Genomic DNA, 17,754 nt, shown 5'->3' on the forward strand with positions numbered 1-17,754 from the left:
AAGTGAAGCATGCATGGTCCACCATGAATGACCAGTGAACGAAGCATAAAAAATGACTAAGTTCAGCATTTACCCCCCCCCCCCTATAACTCTCAAATTCTCGGGGGACGTCAAATCCTGGCGAAAATGAACAAACGGTGCAGTTTTAGGCCTTAACATATGTAAATTTGAGTTCTCCATCATGCAAAAAAAGAAATGACTAAGTCCATTTTGCCCCCCCCATTTAGCCCCAAAAGTCCCCAATGTTTTAACATATTTAAATTTGAGTTCAGCACCATGCAAAACTGCTAAATAGACATACACAGAACATTTTGGACAAATATGGTAAAATAGTCCACAAAATGGAGTGTTTTTATTAGCCCTAAAAGAGCCCCTGGGGTGCACTCAAGAGTATAGATAAACAAAATTATATAGAAATCAGTTCGTTACAATTTTTCAGAAAGTTTTATAAAAATCCAAGGCATCCTTAGGGTGGCGACCATAAGTTTTCCCGGAAAATCCATTGTGTTACTTTTTTACTCATATCATGTTTGTTTGTGCAAAATTTTAAAAAATTCCAAGGTGAGAAAAGTGCAGACAGACGAACGAATGAACGGATAATGGTGGATTTACAGGTTTTTTTTTTAAATTACATTTTCACCCCAAACAAGGTACATTGTCACTTTGATGTAGGAGGCTACTATCAGGGACATAAGCTACAGGAGTACTATGTGGGGAGTTGGACAGCAAGATGTCCACCCTCCTTTTGTTGGGCGACCAATAATATTCACTTATATCATTTGAAATATATTTCATCAAAATTAACTTCCTTTTATATATTTTTAGTGATTGTGAAAGAACCAAACTGCCTTATTGGATTTACTAAATTAAGAATCAAATATGGACCAATTTACATATTACATGTTGGTAAGCATTTTCTGAATTTCTTTATTTTTTGAATTTAATGAGATTACATGTGTAGAGTTAGAGGAAATCTATGCTATTAATAAAATTCTAAATGTTTATTTATTTATTTATTTATTTATTTATTTATGTGTGTGTGCATGTATAGCAATAAAACTGTCGAACAGATGAACCGAATTGAAAAATTCTTTGTTTCCCTGAAAGGTGTGAGTCCCTAGATTGTCCTTATCTATATATGGTTCGTAACTAAAAGTCACACAAAAAGCCCGAAATAAGGGTTTTTGGACTGTTTCATGCAATTGTCGAAAAAGTTACCTGCCCATGTCAACAGAATTTAGCACTGTCTGTATACAGTCGTATTAACATCTTCCGGCGCACGGACAGGACTTATGGCACAATGGATAACATGGCTGACTATGGATCAGAGGATTCCAGGTTCGAATCCTGGAAAGTTCATAATAATTTTAACCATCATTTTATCCAATGTTTTCCCTTAGGGTATTTTTATTTTTTCAGTGATTTTGTTTTGTGCATATGGGAATTTCCCATACTCCGAGTTCACAAGGTAAATGTTGATGGTAAGATAATGTTGAGTGTACTTGATGTTGAGTGCACTCGATTTTGTGTCTGACTCTGCACCGTGTGTGCTGACGCGGGGCAGCCACTAGTGTTAAATATTGGGCGAGCAGATCCACTAGTATACAATTTGGTTAGTTGAAAATAACAGGATATGATAGTTCAGTTGTGGTCAACTTAATGAATTCGAAGGTTTGCTTGACTTGTCCGTGGGATGATGGAAACTGATATGCCTCAAAGATGATGGAAACTGATGTGCCTCAAAGATGATGGAAACTGATGTGCCTCAAAGAACGAGTGAATGAGAAAAGTCACCAGTTCGGTTGTGAACATACTATTTAAAAATGCTCAAAGATATGAATAAATAGTGGGTATTGATCTCTCTCTTTCTTTCTTCTCATCCGCATTCCACAGGTCACTGATTTGGAACAAAGATCGATCAGAATTAACCTCACCTATCTTTCAACAAGTTTTGTCTTAACTTAATTGTTTTTCGAGGTGTTGAAGAAATTAATTTCAGGCAGCGTTTCTTTCTTTCTTTTTTCTTTTTTTTTTTAGTCTGGTAAGCTCTCTAGAAAGGCATACAGGAGTAAGAATCAAAAGTTAAGATTACGAACTTCCATGTATGACACAAGGTTGAAACAACAAAAGTAATAATAATGCTAATTATATTACTTGCTAGCGTGTGTGGGGGAGGGGGCGGTCTTTGCCTGTGCGTAAAATATGCTTAAATATGACACTTTCATTTGTCCAGATTTCGTATATATTATTATAGAGTCGCAATTTCCAAAGTAAAAGAAAATATTTAGGTGTCATCAGCTAGAATTGAAACATAAACTGTAGCATTCAAAGCTGGTGACGTTACCACTGTACCAATGTGACATGCATATAAAGCGATTAAAAAATTAAAAATAAAAAAAACTAAGATGAACGTATAAAAATTTTTAACGATTTTTTAAAAATTTGGACCCATTTTTGACCCCTTAAAAACAATTTTAACCAGCTAAAAACCCATAAAAGAACGGCCCAAAAAATCCAATCATTTGAGGCCCCTAGCATCGCTCTGCGACTTTTAGTTTCGGAGGAGATAGAATTTGAAAATATGGAGGCAGACAAACAGACCGACAGACAGACCGATAGACAGACGACATATAGCCGTTCATATATTAACAGGCTCCTTTAGTCTTTGACACACTATCGATAAACACGAAGGGGTGCCTGCACGTGAAATTTTTGTGGCAGGAGATGCGCAATCTCCAACCACACCTCTCCTGAGTCGACATTGTGAAATGTATGTACAGGACGATTGGAAACAAATGCCGAGATAAGCGGAGAGTACATACAGCGCAAAGAATTCCGAAATGGTCACCTATATGGTACTAACCAGGCTCAACGTTGCTTAACTTCTGACGAGAACTGGTGTGTCAACATAGCCTCTTTTTATGCAGTCGAGCGGCGAAATTTTGCACACGAACCGCGAGATTTTGTATTGCTTCGTGAGACTGATTAGTTATAAAAGTTGTGGGCGCCGCCGTATTGATTCCTTCTTTCCCTCCCCCGACAGCTTGATTCCACATTACGCACACACGACCAGACGCTTTAATGGTAAACCACAATTTTCCCTACAATATACATGTTTATTTTTTTATTTAATCATGTTCTCCTTAATTTTCATTTACAAAACTCTGTTCATATTAAATTAGCACCTGATAATTGGTAACGATTCTACTATTTCATTAATTTCCGTTTTGATATGCATATACGTCCGTTTTAATATGCCTCATTTTTTCCTTCACTATAATGTAACTTTTATAAACAATTTGTATTAATTGTTCAGAATAGTGTTTGGCCATACCCAAAAGTTGCTATTATCGTTCAAAATGGCCCTACAAAGACCAAAGACAATGCCATAAATGTGTCTTACGCGCCGGGGGTTCAAATATTGAATGAGAACACAAGCTTTTTCGAAATAATATATTTTCTTTACCACAAAACAGTAAATGTGAAAATGTTACTGTGAAACAATTTTTGATTTACATATTTCATTTTATTTATTTTATTTTAACAAAATGTTTACAACAAAAAAAAAGTGGTCAAAGCAGAAGTAGACACGAGGCCCAATATTTTTACTTATCATTTTTTTTTTTTTTGATCTTCAGGAATTCAGACGGTTGTTATGGTCAACAATGTTGATTTAGCAATTGAAGCTTTAGTAAAAAAACAGGTCGACTTTGCTGGACGCCCAAGTATCCCTTCATGTAAGTTTCTGACATATTCTTCTCTGTAAAATGAAGCTATATATTAAAAGAGATTCATCTGTTTGTACACACACACACACACACACACACACACACACACACACATATATATATATTATATATATATTATATATATATATTATATATATATTATATATATAATATATATATTATATATATTATATATATATTATATATATAATATATATATTATATATATATTATATATATAATATATATATTATATATATTATATATATATATATTATATATCATATATATTATATATATATTATATATATAATATATATATAATGTTATATATATAATGTTATATATATATAATATTATATAGTAAGTTATAAAATATATATGGCAATTAAGCTACACAGAATATTCCGCGTTTCATCCAGGCTTGGATTCATCAGGCGTATGCGAGGATTTCGTGGTTGTCTCGTGTTTTTATATACGCACCTTCTATTGAGTTTTTAGTTAGCCGGTCAGCTTTCTAGTTTCTACCGCACCATTCCTAATCAGCTAATGAGTAGGACAAATGCTTAGCTAACCTCCGGTTCACCTGTTCCTTTGTGTGTGCTATTTTAGTCGGGAGCGTCCTGACCTATTTTAAACCTAGTTTAATTTTTTTATGTTAGTTTATATATATTTATAGTTTATATATATTTATAGTTTTTATATATATATATATATATATATATATATATATATATATATATATATATATATATATATATTATGCATGTATATATATGTATATAGACATATCTGATAATTTATGTATATGTATGTGTATTTTATTTGTTTATTTTTTATTGTTATTGTTAGTTTATCGCTATCCTAGGGTAAAGTTTATCCTGTGAACACAGTTTTTTGCTATTTCCCTCCTACAATTAAATAGGTGCTGTGATTCTTTAAAGTATAGGATCGCAAATTTTTCATGAGGACATAATCTGCATGGATCATCTAGGTCTCTACATGTGGTTGCTTGTCTTACTATTTTCCATTCGACTACCGGCAAACATCCGCTTTCTTTGAGTTCCCAGTATTTGTTTGCTAGAGTTGTTTTCATTCGGTGTTTTTATTATTGAATGTACTTTTGTGGTCATAATATCGGGTTTTGAAATCTAAGGAAGTCATACCTATGTAATATTTCTTGTTATTCGGGTTTTCTTTCACAAATATTGTGGCCTGGTAAACTACGCTTTTGGTTGGACATTTATTTTGAAGCGGGCAAAGTGTGCGGGATCTGCAGTTGCATTTATCTTGTTCGTTATTAGTATTTTTATTTTTGTTTCTAGTATGGTTGTCCTTGTCCGGAGTTGGTTTATTATTATTATTAATATTATTATTATTATTATTATTATTATTATTATTATTATTATTATTATTATTATTATTGGCTCACATGGAGCTTTCACACAAGTCAACAAACGATCTGATTGCAAACTTGTGGTGTTCTCTGGAAGCTGAGTGACAACAAGTCTCCCCAGACGTCCAGCTCTCTCCACCTCCTTTGATAGCATTTGCAAATGAATTTGCATCATCGCAACAGCCTCTTTCCATTGATTTCTCGCTGGCAGTGGCCATTGGTTTATACTGGAATTTGAGTGGCACTCAGCCTCCCCAAGATCCCAGTTCTCTTTGCGCTTGTCCAGCTGAGGTCTGGCTAGCGCTCTCTCCTCGGTCTTTCAGTCTTTGTTGACCCTTCTCGGCTCTTTGGTATCACGTTTTTATTGGTGGGAGCGGTGATGAAACAATGGGAGGGATGCATGATGGGGGGTGTAAACTTTTAGATATGCAGCTTCAGTGTTCTTCATTCCCTGTAACACTTATTCATTATATTGTCTTCTTGTATTATTCTCCGCATTCAAGAGTTTTCCTTAATATTTCCGTCATTTTCATCATCGTTAGTCATTGTACTTTTGCAGTTATTCCTCTGATTCCAATTTCTGACATTCTTTTTTCGAAGTTTTTCAGAATTGTTCCTAGTGCTCCTACTATTATCGGTACTATTTTGATTTTCTTCATCATCCAAATCCCTTTTAACTCTCTGGCTAGCTCTGTGTATTTGCTTTGTTTCTCCTTTTCTTTCATACTCACCCTGTGATCAGCTGGGACAGAAAAATCTACGATTTGACAGGATTTTTCTTTCTTGTTAATTATTACAACATCTGGTCTTCTTGCTTGGATGTGTTTGTCCGTCTGTATGTCCATGTCCCATAGGATTTTGTGGTTCTTGTTTTTGAGTACTGTTGCGGGTTTATGCTTCTACCATTTGTCTGTATGCTCAAAATGCAATCATTTGCACAATTCCCAGTGCACCACCCTCCCCACTTGGTCATGCCTGTTTTTGTATTCCTTTTGGGCCAGTTTGCTGCATTCACTTACTATATGGTTTATCGTTTCGTCTCTTTGTCCACATAGTCTGCATTTGCTATTTTCTTGTGTTTTATCGATCCTTGCTTTGATATGGTTGGTTCTTATCGCGTTTTTTGTACTGCAGTTATTAAAGATTCAGTTTCTCGGTTTATATGTCCTTTTCGCATCCATGTCCAGGTGTTTTCGTTATTCTCATCTTTTGTCATTCTTATGATTCTTCCGTGGAGTTGTTTCTCTTCCCATTTCTCTTTTCTCGTTTTGTCGTTTGTCTCTCTGTTTTCTGATTTGTTGTTTTTTTTTCAGTGTCTCTCGCTGCCATAATTATCCTTTCAGTGCTTTGCATTATGTATTTTTCTAGTCTTTTTCCATGTCCTTCACACAGTCTTCTATACAGATCACTCCTCTCCCGCCATCTTTCCTTTTCACGTAGAGTCTGTCAATATCGTCCTTTGGGTGTAATGCATTATGCATGGTCTTGAGTTTCCTGGTTTTCTGGTGGAGTTGTCTCAGATCTTCTTTTGTCCACCCTATAAACGGTCCTGAGTATCTTACTAGTGATACTGCCCATGTATTTATACCTTTTATTAGGCTTCTGCTATATAATTTCGTTTCCAGGAGTTTTCTTGTTCTCCTGAGGTATTCCTTTCCAATTTTGTTTTTCATTTCTGTTGCTTTGATGTTGTCCGCTTCCAGAATTCCCAAGTATTTAGAGTCGTATTGTTCCCCTAGTGCCCTCATTTTTGTTTGGTTGGGTAGTCCCATGTCTTCTGCCATTTCCAGTTTTCCCTTTCTTATCACTAGTTGTGCGCACTTTTCCATTCCAAATTCCATTTGGATATCTTGGCTGAAGATCCTGGTAGTGTTAATTAGTGTCTCTAGATCCTTTTCGGTCCTTGCAAAAAGTTTCAGATCGTCCATGTACATCAGGTGGATCATTTTTTCCTCTGTATTGGAGAACTTGTATCCGGCTTGCCACTTTCTCAAGATACTGTTCAAGGGCATCATGGCTATGATGAACAGTAGTGGTGATAGTGAGTCTCATTGGAAGATGCCTCTTTGTATGTTAATTTCTGTTATGTGTTGTCCATAGGCTGTCAATTCCAGTCTCCATGTTTTCATTGCATTTTCTATTACGCTGGTGATCCCACTTGGTATTTTATACATTTTTAGGCATTCTATTATCCATGGTTGGGGGATCCTGTCGTACGCTTTTTTGTAGTCGATCCATGCCATGGCTAAATTCTTTCTCCTCCTTTTTACCTCCTTTAGAATCTTTTGATCTATATATAACAGGTCATGTGTTCCTCTTTTTCCTTTTTGACATCCTTTCTGCTCTTCGAGGATGAGTCCACGGTTATTCAGGAAGTGGTAGATTTGTTCCCTCAGTTGTGCTGTCAGTATCTTCCACATAGTTGGTAAGCACGTGATTAGCCTATAGTTGCTAGGGACGGTTCCTTTCTCCATGTCCTTCTGTAGCAGTGTGGTTCTACCTTTTGTCATCCAGTCTGGTATGCTTGCTTCCTGTCTACATCTTCTCAGGTTTGAGGCTAGCCTTTCGTGTAATGTATCCTGTCGTGCCCTGGTGCTCTCCAGTTTGCCATTTTTCCTCTGGTTTTCTTTAGGGTTTCCTTGTTGATTTCATTCACTGTTCCTTCTCTTATTTGTTGTAGCTCTTCTTTCATGTCTTTCAGCGATTCAGAATTTCTATTGTGATCTTGTCGCTCTTCCCATATTTTACTCCAGTAGTGTTTTGTTTCTGTCGGATTTGGTTGCTCTGTTTTTTTTTTCTTCCGTTCACATTTTGGTAGAATTGGCTTTCATTAGTTTCGAATGTTCTTTTTTGTTTGCATTGTTCAGATTTATATCTATATCGTCTCAATCTCGCTTCTTTTGCTTTTATTTTTTGGTCTAGTTCTTCATGTTTATTGTTTAGCCTCTCCCTGTCAGTTACATTTCCAATATTCCGTTTTCTCCACATTGCTTTCTGCCTGTTGATCATTTCGGTTTCTTTTTTATGTTTGTGTATTTGGGTTTCTAGTCTTATTTCCCATCCAGGTTTTGTCGGTTCGCTTGTACCCGGTTGTTTTTCTAATTTGAGATTCATACTTACCATTTTGGCACCTGCGTAAATCAGGTTGTTTAAGTCTGTGATTGTATTTGTTGGGATATGTGGTAGGAGTTTGTTAACCATCTCTGTTTCTGTTTTTAATTTCTTCTGCTCTTGGTTCTTTAACGATGGGAGTTTTGTTTTTTCCTCGTTCATCAGCTGTATTATTTTATTTATTTCATTTGCTTCATTCTCTGTTAATTCTGTTTCATTGTTCTCGGTTTCCACGTTTGTAGACTTCGTTCTTTGTTGGTCCTGGGCCTTTGGTGTTTTTACTTGTGAGGCTTCTACGTGCGGTTCCATTGGGGGATGCTTCTTGTTCAGTTCCATCATTTATTTTTCGCTGAATTTCTGTTAGTTCTAGTTTAGAGAGCCAACCTTTCTTGAGTATCAGTCTTGCTTGGTCCGCAATTATTTGTTCTGTCATATGGTAGTCACTGGATAGGTCCCATAGTTCTTTCATTCGTTTCCGATAACCTCCATATCTATATTTAGGATGACTTCTATAATAGCATTCCATTACGAGTCTATTCTCTTTTGTTATCCATTTCTTCCTTTGGTTTTTTTTCCTTTTGATGGTTATCATGGCTGTGCTGTGTTTGTTCGGTATCATTTTGTTCCTTGAAATTAGAAGTTATACTTACCTGTTCAGCATCCATGTTATTTTAGTTTCTGAAACTAGAAAGTTGGCCAACATTCACAGGCTACCAAAGGAGCACCTGCCGATCATGACACCCAGATCTTTCTTCTGGGTCCCATGGCTTGGATTATTTGGACATTTTTCATATTTTGGTGTGTTGGCAACACCGAGCCCAGAATTGTTTTACCTGTGGTTCTGATGCAGGGATAGTGTAAAGCTCCCATGTATACAAGAGGTATCGTGCACTATCACACATACATATGGGACATGAACAAAAAAAATTAAGAAAAAATAAAATAAAAATAAATAATCTACATAGTAGAAGTTGAAAGTCATGCTCTGAAAGAGGGCGTTTGAAGATAGGTCTACCTTACATGGTGTAAGATAGACCTATTTTCAAACGCTCTGCTTAGCCGCTGGAAATGTTGTATGGGAAAAGAGGAGGAAGGTAATTTTCTCCGCCGCTGTGGTAGTATTTAATTTCCTATTTCAAACACGGGACAAATTTCTATGTCAATATCGGTAAAAGGACTGGTTTCTGTTATAAATTCGAACTAAAATTTAACTAGATAATTCGCCTGTCGCCTGTCTGGTTATTTTTTGCATTCATTTTTAGAGGATTTTCATTAAATTTGAATTGACAAACAGAATTATACGTTTATAGCGAAACAAAGACTGTTTTCTGAAATAAATTCGAAGTAACATTTAACTTTCTTTTTTTTTTTGTTTTTTAAAAAAAGACGTAAACTCATATTTCGTTTTCTGTCACGACTGTGCTTATCCCTTCCTTCTATGGGTTCCTGTCTTGAATTAAATGCCAGGTCTTTGGTCAGTAGCGGGTAAGGGTAAGGAGGGGGGGCGAGGTAACAGTCCTTTCTAGTACAAACATACGCGTACGTATATATGTATACACATACCCACATACGCAAACATTCTGCCTGTCTGCCAAAAAAGAGTAAAAAAGAGTTCCTCTTTTCAGCCAAGTTACAAATTCCGCCAGTCGCCCGTCTGGTTATTTTTGCATTTATTTTGTAGAGGATTTTCATTAAATTTGAATTGACAAACAGAATTATACGTTTATATCGAAACAAAGACAGTTTTCTGAAATAAATTCGAAGTAACATTTAACTTTCTTTTTTTTTTTTTTTTAAAAAAAGATAAACTCACATTTGGTTGGTTTCTTTAAAAGAGTTTTCTGTCATGACTGTGCTTATCCCTTCCTTTCTACTAGTTACATATGTGTCCTTTGTGTTACTTTTATTTTTGTCGTGGTATGCACTTTTTTATTATTTATTTTGTTGTTGTTTTCATTGCTTTTATTTAATATTTTGTTGTTATGCGCTTTAATTATCATCTCTAAATTTTCGGAGCAGTTGTAGGATAACTTTAAGTTATTTTTATGGAAAATTTTGCGTAAGGGATTGGTTGTGAGGAAGTGTTTTTCGATAAGATCTAGAAATTTCTTTCCGAGTTTTGTTTTTAACGTTTGATTGTATGGTGCCATATACCAGATTATATTTCTTTTTCTTCTTTTTTTAATTTTATTATAGTTATTGGTGTTTTGTTGCTTATATTTGATATCGATATGTTTGTATCCGCTATTTTTTAGGGCTTTTTCATTGATATTGATTGACCTGTTAAATACATTTTCATCGTTTGAGTTGTTGCTGAGTCTACTTACGATCGAGTTAGGAATCTGTTGTATAAATGATGGTGGGTGATTGGACTTAGGGTTTACATATATTGGATTAAGTAGGGTTCATATGTGTTTTTATCTAAATTTAACGTTACGTTGAGGAAGTTTGTTATTTTTATGTTAGCTAGTACGTCTACTTTTAGGCCTAGTTTTTCATTTCCTTGTGTATGATTTTCTTAAAGTTATCTCCCTTGACTTTGTTGGAGTCTTTTATTATAGATAGTCCATCATCTCTATATAGGCCGATATCCGTAGTATCAAATATGCTTGTAGGGGTATATAGAATGAATAATCACACAAGATCTGATGCCTCTGCAGAATCCAGGGCACCCATCGCCAAATCAAACGATTTTGTCATTTTAGTTTTTATCCATTGGTTATTGTTATTTACTAGAATTAATTTTCTACATGTTTTAATAATGTGGATTTCTTCCGAGGATATATTAGTGTATGCCCTGGCAAATTCTAGGGCAATGTTGAAAAATTCTTCGGATAGCAAGGGATGGAAATCTATAATATCGAACTATAAACGTACATTTCTTTTTGTTTTCTATATTTTTAAACCAAGTGATTGCTTTGGCAGTATTTGCCCACTGGTTAAATTCTAGGTCTTGCTTGATTTGTTTGTTTACTCTAGAAAGTATTACTTTGCTAATTCTACCTATTTCTGGTTTAGTTGGGTTCATTAACCGGGTGCTGGGGTTATTATTGAAGTCACATTTGTGGTCTTTGAGCAGAATGTATGCATTTCTAGGTTTCAATTTGCCAAATTTATCGTAAATTTTTAATTTATCGGTGATTTGTTTACTTTCAGCATTTATTATATCTATGTAGTCGCATTCGTTTGTATCCATTTTTTGTAGTTTTTTAAAATGTTTTCTGTGATTAGTTTGTTATATTCTTGTTTATCTATTTTATAGAAGTTTCTAGTTTTATTTGCTTTTACAAAGATTTTATTAGAGTAGTTTATGTTTCTAACGATTTTGTGTAGTTTCGTTGGAAATTGTTAGGTTGACTGTGGAATTCTAAGTTTTTAATTACGTTTTAAAGTTAATTTTCAAAGTTTATCAAAACCATAGGATTCTTTTTTCTTTATGTTTTCATTTTTAAGGAAGAAATTGTATATAATATTATATATATATATATATATATATATATATATATATATATATATATATGTTATATATAATGTTATACATATATATAATATTATATATGTATATAATATTATATATATGTATACTATTATATATATAATATTATATATGATATTATATATTATATATTATATATATAAAATTATATATATAATATTATAATGTTATATAGCTATTATATAATACATATATATTATATATATAATATTATATATATAATATTAAATATGTAATATATATATAATTATATATATAATATTATATATATAATATTATATAGCTATTATATAATATATATACTATATATAATATTATATAGATATCATATAATATATATACTATATATATAATATACTATTTTTAATATTATATATATAATATTACATATATATATATATAATATATATATATATATATATATATAATATAATATATATGTAATATTATATATTTATAATATTATAATATGTTAAAACTTACATGGACAGAAATGATAATACTCAACTTAAGCGAATCTCAACCTTAACTAAAATTAATATTACACATCAAAATGATGATATAGACAAGGAGGTGGAGGTAGTTAGTAGGGAGAAGGACATGGGTCAAAGTAGTCATTTAAAAAACTCTAAAATTCTGTCTAATTTAAATGTAAAATTTCAACATTTATCAAATGAGAAAAGAAAAGAAATTCATGATTTGGTCAATGACCTTTTTTCTGATGTTCCTGGAAAAACAACAGCTGCTGTAAATGTTGTTTTCATTGGAGAAGAAAACCCCATCAAACAAAATTTTTACCGGGTAAACCCAATCAAGCTTCAGCAAATGAGAGCAGAAATAAAATATATGCTGGATAATGACATTATTGAACCAAGCAACAGTCGGTGGAGTTCTTCTTGTATTCTTGTACCAAAACCGAATGGCATATACAGATTTGTAACCGATTTCCGGGAAGTCAATGCAGTAACTAAAAGTGATTCCTTTCCAATTCCCAGAATTGATGACTGCATTGACAATCTTGGAAAGGCAAAATATGTCAGTAACAAAACATTTATTTATATATTATTTAATTGGAATTCATTATTGAAATTTGTATTTATTTATTTATTAATTTATTTATTGCCGAAAAACTGATCTCGTCTAAGTTTAACCTCGTGGAGAGGCAAGTAAATAGTGATTTAATTACATAAAAAAGAGGTTGTAAATTTTTATTTAAAAGTTATTAATTATTTGTATTGGAATTCATTATTGAGATGAGTATTACTTATTAATTTTATTTATTGCAAACTATCATCCTCATCTTTCTTAGTTGTTGTTTCACAACGTTTCGGCCAACTATTCCTCTGGCCTTCATCAAGTTGTAACCGTGACGGGATTGAAACTCCACTCCAAATCTCCTTACTGCATTCTTAGCAATTACTGCCATCCATAGTTGTTGTCGTCTCACCACGTTTTGGCTAAGTAAGGCTCTGGCCAGCTTTGGGTAGGATTGAAACCGCTATCTTCAGACAATTCTCATCTGGAACCAAAGAGATTAAACGTCTCCATCCACTCACATCCACGGGCCCTGTTAGCAGTTAGGAGATTCGGAGTTCCTATTCTGTCGCGGTTACCACCTGACGAAGGCCAGAGGATTAGTTGGCCGAAACATCGTGAAACAACAACTAATAAAGATGAGGATGATAGTTCGTAATAAATAAATTAAAACATTTATTGTATAAAAATGTATTAATATATAATTGTAAAAAACATTTATTGTAAAGTTTGCGCAAGAAAATATATTTTTAATAAAACAATTTTTTAATTAAAGCAACATTAAATTTGTTTTCTTGAAACATTTTTGGAATTGAAATAAAATTGGATTTTTTTTCCCCGAATAATTTAATAATTTAAATGAAAAATTTTACTAATTAAAGCAACATTGGATTTCTTTTTCCGAAACATTTTTGAATTAAAGTACAATTGTCATTGCAACAAAATATAGTTTTAAAGTTTTTAGTAGCACTTGTTAAACAAAGTTCTATATATTATAGTTTTAATTTTTGTGAGAAAATCATCACATAGGCTTTTGCCCTTGGCAGAATGGAAGAACACCAAACAGAATTACAACAGAATTACACCTTTTAAACTTCAACGTCAATTTTATTAAAGTAAAAAGATCCATGTTGCAAAAGATGCGTCATCTTCGGCTATCTGCCACTATGGGCTGGTAACGTCCCCGAAGGGATAATAGTCCGTCTTCGATAAAAGCTGGGCAGAAAACTTCAACTGCACAGGTTGAAGTGTTAAGAGATATCTTCCAAGATGGATACTGTAAGTCGTGTAGCCTCTAGGAGTCCTCTGTTGATTCAGTCCAATGGCGCACAAATGACAGGTCAAACAGTAGACCTCAATCTCGTCTTTAACAGACATTAATAGTAATAAAGAAAACCAATTAATTCACAGAGCACAAAGCGTGCAAGAATCTAATAATTCGCCCAGCATAAGGGCATTAAAACGTCTCAAAGTAACAAAGTAATTTCGCTGCTTCAAACTTCGAGTGATAATTCGATGTCCATTTCAACGTGTATTTTTTTGAATTCTGGTGATCTGAAAGGATAATTTTGGCGCCAAGAACCTCCTGGGCAGTTACTAATAACATACAATCTGATTGGTTCAAACAAATCCGTAGACAGACAAACCGTCCAATAAAGAGCCTGCTTGTTTCTACAGAATTTCTTACATTTTTTAATTAATAAACAGTTTGAATAGAATGCGTCCCCTGTTCTTTGTCTGAGAAACACTTGTACGTAACGACGTTCAAAAAGAGATGGTAGGTAACAGTTTAGACATAATAAATTTGTATGTGGAATGTGTTATTGCAAACCTACCGTAATTTGGTCCAGAGGGGAATTTCTGCAATCCAAATATTATATACAGGATTTGTCGTGTTATTTGACCATTAACATCGTGTTATTTATTTTGACATTTCCAGTGAATTTTATTCAAGTACGCATGAAAAAAAAAAAAAAATGAAATATTTTATTTCATTTAAGTAAAAAAGATAATGAATTAGTAATTCGTTCTTACTAAAATATTAAAGTGGGAATACTCGTACATCTCTGGTAATAATAAAAATAAAATTCGTTACATTTAGTTTTCAAGTTTCTAATTCGATGTTTAAGTTTGATGGACACGGATTTCTTTTCAGTTATTTGGCCAGAGTATTTCGATTTTGACATTTACCAGTATCGCTCCCACCCCCTCAAATAAAAACCTGCCATGAAACAAATACATGGGTACTTGTGCTCTTCTGCCCCATGCTGAAATAATAACGTAATTATTTTGAAAGTCATTCTTAACATGGTGAGGGCAGGGTATTTGGTGACTATTTTACTCTTCCACCTAACAATTTAATAATAAAAAAAGATATCATGATGGTTGAATTAACCTGAATAAACTATTTAAAAATAGTGAGGTGTATGCAAATTAGCTGTCCTATTTGCTATGAAAAGAATAATTTCTTTATTATATATGACACCACTTTGGAATCCTTTAAAATAGTAATATCTACCGAAATTTGCTTAATAAAAAAACGAGAAATTATACAAAACTGCCTCCACAGACAAAAGTATATGCTAGCCTATTTCAAACTCATATATGGTAATGATGTGCCATTTTCAGGTATCTTAACTTGGATAGATTTAAAATACTAAGGTTAAAAATTATTTAGAAAATTCTCTAAATAACGTATGTAGTTGTATTGTATTTGATATAAATAGTGGAGCAATTGTTAATATCTATTACTAATGGAGACTTGGTGTCTGTCTCTCTGACGTCAAAACTATATTGTTACGTCAAATTGTACTATTGCACTATATTTTAAAGCTTAATTCAGTTTATGTTTATAATATAATTTCATAGTATGGATAATCACAAATTCCTCTGGCAAGCTGTTTTAAAGAGTAGAAACATGTATAGAGAATGTTGTTTTGCTTCTGTTGAAACAAACGGCAATAGCACATCTGCGATTGATGTCGAAGGCTGCAACCAGGTATTTGAGTGAAAAACTACTATAAAGATACCGTTTTACTCTTATTTATTCCCAAACAAGCCACATTATCACTGAAACGTAAAGGGCAACTATTAATTAGGGGTCTTGACTTAGGGACACTCTAAGCAAGGAGTTGAGCAGCAAAATGTCTGTTCACATTACATTTAGTGCAGAGTGGGTTAGGCCAAGTGGGTGTCTGCTTGATGCTAGTATGTACACACAAGTAGACTATGAGGTATGTCTTTATCTATAGGATGGTGGCTTCAGGAAAACCCATCATAGATAAATACCGGGTCCCTTTCCATTTATGACATTGCACTACAGTTATCCCGATATTATACAACTGCTTATGAATCCAGAATCATATACATACAAGAGGGGTCAGGTGAAGGTTGCTAACATCCATAAGTAAAAGTGGTATTCTAAAAACTTGGCACACTCAGATCTTTGGTCCACATCATTATCAATTTCAAGACTAAGAAGAGATGTCAAATTTCTGTCTTTCATTGTATAACATTGCACTACAGTTATCCCGATATTATATAACTGCTTACAGAGCAGTCGTTCTTAGTGTTACCTGACTTAGGTCTCTTGTACTACCAGTCGGAAACAACAGCCAGACAATCCATCAAGCCTGTACTCTCAACCGGTCAGACAAGAGAGGGTCAGACTAGTCATGTGAGAATGCCAGAAGCTAGCGACTCAAGTTGCCCAGTTTGAGAGAAAGAGAAATGAGGAGGTAACGTTCATTGTCCTAGTCAGAAAAAAAGATCAATTACTGGATGTTTCTGGTGAATCCTAGTCATGGCTAATAGAAAAAGGAGTACATTTCTGTTGATGATGTTGTATGCCAGAATAAGGTCCCTTGTATCACTGCTTAAGTGAGGACAAATTTTTGAAACTGTTCTTTGTAGATAAACATGGAGAATCCTGTCAACATCCTGGTCATACTTTATATCGATGTGCACCTGGGTTGATACTGTTGCTATAGGATTTTAGAATCATGCAATATATACCAGTCAATGGAAGTAGACATACTAAAATAAAATCGTTGGATCTTTTGTTCTACTTTCTTGTGTCCCTTAAACATAGTAGCCCCAAGTAGTGTCAAGGAAGATTTTCAGTCTATCTTCAAAACCTGACTAGATCCGGGTAAAAATGGAATAGCGGGTGTACCTTTCTTTTGTTATTTGGCTTTAGCTTGTGGATGTGAACATAGTAGATCTGGATCTGGATCTGAATGTATAAATGGGTGTGGATCTGGATCTAGATCTGGGTCTGAGTGAAATAAATGCAAATGTAGATGTAGATGTGGATGTAAAAATAGATGCAGATTTGGATCCACATCTACATCTGGGTCTGAATGAAATGGATGCAAAAATAGATGTGGATGTGGAAATGGATGTGGATCTAGATTTGAATTTGGATGAAAATGAAATGGATGCAAAAGTAGATATAGATGTGGGTATGTAATTGGATCTGGATGCATAAGTAGATATGGATTTGGATGTGGATATGTAATTGGATCTGGATGCATAAGTAGATATGGATTTGGATGTGGATATGTAATTGGATCTGGATGCATAAGTAGATATGCATTTGGATGTGGATATGTAATTGGATCTGGATGCATAAGTAGATATGGATTTGGATGTGGATATGTAATTGGATCTGGATGCATAAGTAGATATGGATTTGGATGTGGATATGTAATTGGATCTGGATAAATATCTAAATGTGGATCTGGATGTGGATATATAATTGGATCTGGTCGTATATCAAAACAATATGATATAAATGTGGGAGTGCCTCAGGGGTCTATCCTTGGACCTCTATTGTTCCTAATATTCATTAATGACCTTCCCGACAAAATTGCCTCTGAGATGGGTATATATGCTGATGACACCACACTCTATAAAAGGCATGACAGGAAAACAAATGAACATATATCTAAAGAAATGGCAAAAACATTAGAGGATGACCTCCAATC

At 33.8% G+C, this 17,754-nt stretch overlaps 1 protein-coding gene across 2 annotated transcripts in view; it reads left to right on the top strand.

The window, feature by feature from the left end:
* The window catches only part of LOC145283743 (cytochrome P450 2B1-like), a 369,384-nt gene that overhangs the window by 304,873 nt on the left and 46,757 nt on the right, over positions 1 to 17,754 (top strand). For both annotated transcript variants that reach the window (XM_080132805.1, XM_080132807.1), the window contains exons 4-5: positions 826 to 906; positions 3,639 to 3,737. In XM_080132805.1, coding sequence (XP_079988931.1) covers positions 826 to 906; positions 3,639 to 3,737 — 180 coding nt within the window. The remainder of the gene's footprint in view (positions 1 to 825; positions 907 to 3,638; positions 3,738 to 17,754) is intronic.

Source organism: Euprymna scolopes, chromosome 8 (genome assembly GCF_053919585.1).
Source record: "Euprymna scolopes isolate OS-2025 chromosome 8, ASM5391958v1, whole genome shotgun sequence".
NCBI lineage: Eukaryota > Metazoa > Mollusca > Cephalopoda > Sepiida > Sepiolidae > Euprymna > Euprymna scolopes.